Source organism: Aedes aegypti, unplaced genomic scaffold (assembly GCF_002204515.2).
Source record: "Aedes aegypti strain LVP_AGWG unplaced genomic scaffold, AaegL5.0 Primary Assembly AGWG_AaegL5_hic_scaff_111_PBJ_arrow, whole genome shotgun sequence".
Lineage (NCBI taxonomy): Eukaryota > Metazoa > Arthropoda > Insecta > Diptera > Culicidae > Aedes > Aedes aegypti.
In genome coordinates, this window is record NW_018734537.1 from 1 (window position 1) to 8,163 (window position 8,163).

Genomic DNA, 8,163 nt, shown 5'->3' on the forward strand with positions numbered 1-8,163 from the left:
AAGAGAGAGATTACGCGACCATCATCAGTTAGTTTCTTGTGTAACTTCGATTATTATGACCAATCACAGAGTAGTATTGTAGGTTATCAATTTTTTTTTTTTTTTTTTGTTTCTTTATTAAGGTGAATTTTAGCACATTAACATATGGCTAGTTCTTCACCCGTAGGTTATCAATGCTCAAGCTCAAACTAAAGCAAAGTGTCAAAAAATATCGTAATGTGAACAATTAATCCCACAATCAACAAGAAAATGTAAGCTATAGTTGCCATGCAATTGTACATTGCACGATCCGTCTTTTAAATGTCCCCTCGACTGACTACTCACGTGATTATAGATTGTAAGCATATATAGAAGTTTACACGCAAAGCAAACTTATACTAATTGTAAATCAAGTGAATGGGCAGTCTAAAGCAGTCCACACCTAACGCTTCTCGCGACTAGAGCTCTATTACAGTCAGTACGTCTATCAAATCCAGTAGGAATGGAGCTAAGGGATGTATTTCTTCTTATTGTCTCAGTTTCGATCACGCTGACAACCGTTAATAGTGCTAACATTTTGTGTATTATGACGGTTCCTAGTCCAAGTCATCACATTTGGTGAGATAGGTGAAATTCATTTCCATGCTGTTCTTGTAATAACGTTTTTACCATAGGAATCGAGTATGGATGGAAGCGCTGGTCGAGAGAGGGCACAATCTAACTACAATCACAATGGACGGTGATAAATCGAAAAATAATTTAACGTACATTCATATGGAACATGTGTACCCTGCATTATTTGAAGATCAAGGTGTAGATTATGTGGAAATGTCGAAAGAATCCGCATTTAGAACGGTGTTCTCGTTTCTTGATTTTTACACTAGTGTTTGTGATGGTGAGTGATTTGTGATCGGAAAAACATAAAAATTAGTTAATTTATTTTATCCTAGCTGTCCTCAAGTCCAACGGTATGAACGAAATTTTGGCCTACCCGGAAGATTTCAAGTTTGACTTAGTGATCTACGACTACGGCTGTGGACCGTGCCTGTTACCGCTGTTACACAGGTTCAACTATCCACCGCTATTATCTCTGACGCCGTTCAACAATCCGCCCTACTCGGTAGACGTCGTGGGAGGCCATAAGCATTTTGCGTATACTCCGTACTTTGCGCTCAACTACGACACAAAGATGAATCTTGGACAACGTGCATACAACACACTGCTGTGCTTGCTCAGTTCAGCGTAAGTAGTTTTGCTATCTTTGATAACGGTGGCTCGTAAGACGATGACCTTTTATCAATATCTAATCTTGCACTGGTTTTCAAGATTTGAGCTCTGCAAATTGGATGCAGCTTATATTTTTTTTTTTCACCAGAGTGATAACAATGAATTATAAAGTATATCATGGTTTGTAATTATGTTTGTCATGATATGTAATTTGGTTATCTTTCATCTTTCTCTGGTTTATTACCTGTTTGTTGCCTAAATTAAGGCATTTAGTGCATAATATGGGACATCATTGGCCAATGAATGCTTATCCATTGATCAATAATTAATCATTACAAAATTATAGAAGTGGGTTATGTAAGGATGCATTAATTTGAAAATTATTTTTTCTTCCATAATTTTAGTGATTTGAATGTTTTGTGAAACGTTAAGTTACTTTTTCGAGCCAAATAGGAAAAACTAAAATAACAGTACAGGAAATGGGTACTGCTATTTCAGTTTTTCCTATTTGGCTCAATCGAACAATTTACAATTTGTTTTGGACGTTATGCTTGTCGAGTTGTTTGAATTGATCCATAACGCTTCAATATCAACTTCAATAAGAAAAATGCCATCTACATAAAGACAGCTCAAGGGGACGGACCTGGTGTAGTGGTTAGAACACTCGCCTCTCACGCCGAGGACCTGGGATCGAATCCCATCCCCGACATAGTCACTTATGACGAAAAAAGTTATAGTGGCGACTTCCTTCGGAAGGGAAGTAAAGCCGTTGGTCCCGAGATGAACTAGCCCAGGGCTAAAAATCTCGTTAATAAAGTCAAACCAACCAACCAAAGACAGCTCATCCAGAAGTAACATTTTCTGAATAGTGCTTCAGAAGTAATTTCAATATGAACTCCAAACGCGTTTTAATTAATTGTTCTAGGGTACCAACATTTTTGTAGATCGTATATGTACAAAAGTACACTGAAAAACCAATTTCATTTGGATATTGATTCATTTTACATTAATTAGTTGGATGTGTTATTCTGGATTCCTTATGTCAGACTACCCACAGCCCAAAATTATTGAGGCATTTGCATATTTAGATAATTCAAGTTACATCGTACATCTCTTCAAATAACAGAATGGCGTGCTTATTAACCAAAAACCATTATTTTATGCAGGTTAAGTTTTTAAACGAACTGTTTTGCAACGGTGAAATCCAATTTAAAATTAGTATTAAATAAAACACCTAAAAACAAAAACACATACATCAACTGATCAATTTCACATTTCAAATTCGAGATCCTTTCAAATCTGACTTTTTCATCTGTTGGATCACATTTTAGTTTGGTAGAATCCGGATTTTTATCTGGTATGAGAAATTCTCACCATGACTTTGGGGCCCCTAGAAATTCCGGGCTCGGTGCAGACCGCACCCATCACGCTCCTGATTATTAGTGTCTATGGTTACTTGGCTAACCTTGATATCATTATTACGAACAACCCGCGTATTCGTAGGCTTCGACAACGTCACTGACCTCTACTTGATTACCTTCTGAATATTATTTTCGCAATTATTTATTCGACATTCGCTCTGTACTGAAGTCTGCCGTATTCTACACGCTTATTAATATTCGCTTCTTCATACATTTTATTTGCGATAAACAAATTATTCGACAACTCCAAACAAATCCCCATCATGACACCTCGCTTGTATTTCGAATGCGATGTCGATTCATCTAGCGTTGGACGTAGCAGCCTAAGTCCTTCAAGACATGACCTGCGTCACAATGTTACGCCAACTAACTCGGTCCATGGCTGCTAACCTCCAGTTTCTCGATCGCCCCACACTTCCAAGATGCTCCACTTGGTCAAACCACCTAGCTCTTGCGCTCCCCTTTGTCTTGAACTGGCCGGATTTGAGGTGAACACCATTTTTGGGCATTGTTGTCCAGCATTCTCACAACATGTCCCGCCCATCGTACCCTTCCGGCTTTGGCGACTGTCTGGATACTGGGTTCACCGTAGAGTTGCGCAAGCTCGTGGTTCATTATTTTCCTCCATACGCCGTTTTCACATACTCCGCCGAAGATCGTCATAAGCACACGTCGTTCAAAAACTCCTAGCGCTTGCAAGTCCTCTTCAAGCATTGTTCACGTCTCATGCCCGTAGAGGACTACCGGTCTTATCAGCATCTTGTACATGGTATAAGTACGGAAGTGAAGTTTACCAGACCGCAAGGTCTTGTGGAGTCCGTAGTAAGCACGACTTCCGGCAATGATACGTCTTCGAATTTCTCTGCTGCAGTTGTTATCCGACGTTATCAATGACCTGAGGTAGACAAATTCGTCCACCAACACCCTATTACTCAATTTGGGATAAATTTTCAAGATCTCCACTAGGTAGCTTGCAACGGGGTTGGTGGTCCAATGGCTACCGCTTCTGCCTCATAAGCAGAAGGTCATGGGTTCAATCCTTGGTCCGTTACATTCCTCGTACTTTGTAGTTGTATCTTTCATTCGCTTCTATCTTCTACCCTTAATCTATCACACTTGATCTATCCATTCATAGCATTTGCTACAACCTGAGACGGATAAACAAAACGTGTCCCTACGCTTCCATTCTTCCATCATCATAGTCGGATTGTTAGACGGAGTTGCTTATCTCATAGGCAGAGGCGAAGTCCATTGATTGCCTTCATTTAAAAAACATAATTACTGTATAATTCCGTTTTTTAACTATACTCAATAAAAAAATACAATCTATTTTCTGATTCAAACTCATTTATTGCCTGAAAACATGATCATATTTGACGGTTTAGAACAAAATCTTTGAAAAAAAATTTCAGTTTTGGACTTGAAAAATTCGTTCCTAGAAAAACTTTTTTCCCTTACATATGCCCAATTTGCAATGTATGGACGACTTCTAGTAAACTTAATTGCGAAACTTTTTGTCTAAGAACAATCAAAATTTGAAACGGCCGTTTTTTTTTAAATTGACTTTAAAGTTTTGAATCATTGTTTTTTTCAGTGTAGAAAATGTTTTTTTATTTCTTCAATATTTTTTTCTAAAACTTCTGGAAATGTCATTTTAGTCCCCCATACAACATTTTTTGTAGGTCTTACCGTTTTCGAGTTATACGGGTTTATAAAAATAAGTAAAGAAAACTTTAACCCTTTCCAAATGTTAGTGTAGATCGATTTTGAAAAAAAAAACAAAGTATGTAAGGTATCTTAGTTTCACATAGTCTTCACACCCAGAAAGTTTCATTGAATTCTGAAGGGGTGCTGCCAATCCCTTTGTCGAGTTGGCGTGAAATCCGTCTTTTGCCATTTTTAATCGCCGAATACTTTTCAATCAGCCACCTAACCAAAGTTGCTCTACCGACATCGAAACGATACAACATTGTCCCTTTATTATTTGCATGATGGCCATGTTCATAGCCATCTTACTTTATCAGGGCTCTCAGGGTGTCGACTGAATTTTGAAAATAAAATTCCCTGACTTTCCCTGACCTTCCAGTCGTTTTCCAGAAAAAAATCCAGACCATACTGATTTGTTGGTTTGGTATGTTTTCTTCTTCTTCTTCTTCTTCTTGGCATTACGTTCTCACTGGGACAGAGCCTGCTGCTATGCTACTCCACAGGTAACTGAGAGCTTTCTTTGTCAAAGTTCAATGTCAAAGGTGTGGCAGGTACAATGATAATATATGGCCAGGGAAGTCAAGGGAATTTCCATTACGAAAAGGTCCTAGCTCGGAGGAACTCCTCTAAGAATTTTCAATGAGTAGCTACAAGTCTCAGAAACTGAAAATGGAATATTGAGCAGATTCCTTCAAACCAAATTCCGGAAATTTTAGCTTCCAAGCATTTTCTGGAGTTCCCAAATAATTTTTAATGAGGAATGTTCTGATCTTCAGAATATCTGGAGAATTTCCCGAATATAATCTTTAAAAATCAAATGTGCATATTTGTAAGTAAGCTCCTGATAAAAATCCTGAACTAGCGCTTGAACTCTAATTCACCACATTTTCGAAAATTTCTGGAACATTGAAATAGTAAAATCGAAAATGAAAAACATTGCAAAATAAAAAAAAAAATATCAGTATAAGAGCACTATTGTGGCATTATCTTAAAATGTACTGTTTCCAGAAATAACCCGATAAAAAAAAAACAGAAAATATCCTGTCCTGCCCTTGTGCTCTTGAAAATGAGAACCCTCATTGTTTTTCTCTATTTATCGTTTTACTAAAATATTTTAAGCAAACTCGTAAAGATTAACATGATTTAATGGATTGAGCTCTATATGTTATCAACATTTTGAGCAAAATGACCGGAACTAGAAATTAGTTGATTTGATAAACTTTAGAATTTAAGATTGTTGGAGCAACTTCGAAGAGCACTGTTGATGCTCTTCATTAAAAAAAATAGAATCTGAGGATAAGTATAAGTAGTGAAGTACAGTTCACTCTACATGCATAATAGCATTTTTGCAATGATATAGTGCTATTATGAAAGATTGAATACCAATTTGTTTCCATTAATCGCAGACATCGTATTAAATTGCAGAAAATCAGCATTTATATTTTCCCCTGACCTCTAGTGGAATTCCCTGACTTTCCCTGACTTTCCAGGTCAAAAATTGAATTCCCTGACATTACCTGACTTTCCAGGTTTTTCCAGGTAGTCTATACCCTGGCTTTAGACTTAGAAATATTTACAGAAGTCCATTGCATGTTTGACCGTATTCTGCTTGTTTCACATGTTCTTTAAGCAATAGAGATATTTTTTTTAAAGACACGGACACCGTCTTCAGCCATTTAGCTGCACAGACTGTAACTTAACACTAGACAACGGACAAGCATGCTCCAATGGTACAGCCGAGAAACATTTCTGACAAAAAGTTTCAATGGCTGCAGCGGGAATCGAACCCACAACCCATGACACGATGCGCTCATTGCCTGACGACACTAACCGCATGGCCGTGAAGCCCACAAGAGATATTAATTTCTTGGGGTCATCTTGCTCTAAAATTTACTCACATTTCTCATATACTACGAGAGCGAATCCATTCTATACGCGTAACTAAATATTTCGCCTATATTTTTATTGAACTTACAGTTATCGTTACTTCTACATCATGCCAACTGTTGATCGAATGGTCCGATCGTATTTCAACTATTCCAACCTGCCATATATAGGCGATCTGGAAACGCGAACTCAACTCATGCTGGTCAACACCCATCCGGCAATGGATGCTTTGGAGGCTCTTCCTCCTAATGTAGTTACTATTGGTGGGGCTCACATCAAAGATCCCCCTCCACTGCCGGAAGATTTAGAGAAATTTATCCGAAGTAGCAAAAAAGGAGCTGTCCTGTTTTCCTTGGGAACCAACGTTCGCAGTGATAAAATAGGCGAACACCGTCAACGAATGTTCATCGAAGCTTTTCGACAGATGCCACATTATCACTTCTTGTGGAAATTTGAATCAGATCTGAAGCTGGATCTTCCACCAAATGTTATTATTAAGAAGTGGATGCCACAAAACAGTATTCTCGCTCACCCCAACGTTGAGGCGTTCATCACTCATTCGGGAGGATTGAGTACCCAGGAAGCTTCGTGGTTTGGAGTCCCGTTAATCGGGATGCCCTTTTTTATGGATCAAATTAGGGTATGTAGATAACCGATCGAGTTTCTAATTCAATCAGAATAAACACTTTTTTCATTTGCAGAACTGTCACCGTTCAGTGAGTGCTGGAGTAGCAGAAGCGCTTGATTTCCAAACGCTAACCGTTGGAAAAATTCGAAACACTGTATTGAAAGTGCTAGAAACCCCCAAGTATAAGGAAAACATGAAGCGCCGATCGAAATTCCTTCAGGACCAACCCGAGAAACCGTTGGATCGAGCCATATGGTGGATTGAGTATGTCATTCGTAACCCTGACTTGAATCATATGAAATCGCCTACATTGGAACTGGGAACCCTCAAGTCAAACCTCGTAGATGTGTTTGCATTATATTTGTTAGTGATCGTACTTGGGTACAAAATCTTGATATGGGGTCTCAAATCTATATTCCACAAGCAAGCAAATAAGAAAATAGACAAGCTCGAATAAATTTCATTTAATAACTATCGTAAAAAGTGCCCACTGCGTGTGTGGCACTGATGGTTTCTACTTTGGTTGTTGCAAATATTATCCAAACGATCGATGGGCTAGTCATTCAAAGATTATGAAAGTATCAGATGTAACATTTTTTTATTGAGTGCACTAAAAGTTATTGATTGTGTATAATTTAAATAGTCTCTCAATTCTAGTGCAGCACCAAAGATCACACTTGCTTGGTTCCAACTTTGAAATTAACGCTATGTCTAAGTCATAAAATTAATAAAACACCTGCAGTTTACTACTGCCAAACATATAACAGATCATGACATTTTGATGAATCCGAAAGAAAAACTAAAAAATCTTCGAATATCTGATATTATGCCAATAATATCATTAAGTATGAACCTAAAATTGGATGGTTCATGCCCCAATCCTTTCAAAAATCTTTTTGTGTTTATCCATTTCCCAGTGCATTTCACAGCGTGACATATATAACATTGTTGCGTGTTCTTAGGATTAAATCATATGTCTCTAGATAATTTTGGATTGCTGTATCTGATGTCACTTTCAGAAATTTTCCAGCGTGAAACAATTTGGAGTAACTTGGCACCAAAGTTTTATAAAATGCTGGTTTCATCAAGGTGAAGATGCATCAAAGCCAAAACGTAAGAGCACAAATATAGAAAACCAGACTCAGGGATACAGGCCTCTCCGCTAAAGAGCGAAGGCTGCACGTCGTCTAGTAGATTGCAAAAAAAATGCTGCTTACTTGCAAACATGCAATATTACTCCTTTCATTTCATTTCCATTTATTTAATTAACATCTAAACAGATAACACTGAATCAACAATTTCACGCCACAATAC

The 8,163-nt window shown here is 37.8% G+C and overlaps 1 protein-coding gene across 1 annotated transcript; it reads left to right on the top strand.

The window, feature by feature from the left end:
• The first annotated feature begins 389 nt into the window (after nucleotides 1–389).
• Nucleotides 390–7,613, top strand: LOC5576973 (UDP-glucuronosyltransferase 2B15). The gene is made up of 5 exons (XM_021856069.1): nucleotides 390–597; nucleotides 654–874; nucleotides 930–1,221; nucleotides 6,312–6,861; nucleotides 6,923–7,613. The coding sequence occupies exons 1-5, from the start codon at nucleotides 482–484 to the stop codon at nucleotides 7,304–7,306; spliced, it is 1,563 nt and encodes a 520-aa protein (XP_021711761.1). The 5' UTR covers nucleotides 390–481; the 3' UTR covers nucleotides 7,307–7,613.
• Nucleotides 7,614–8,163: the final 550 nt, after the last annotated feature.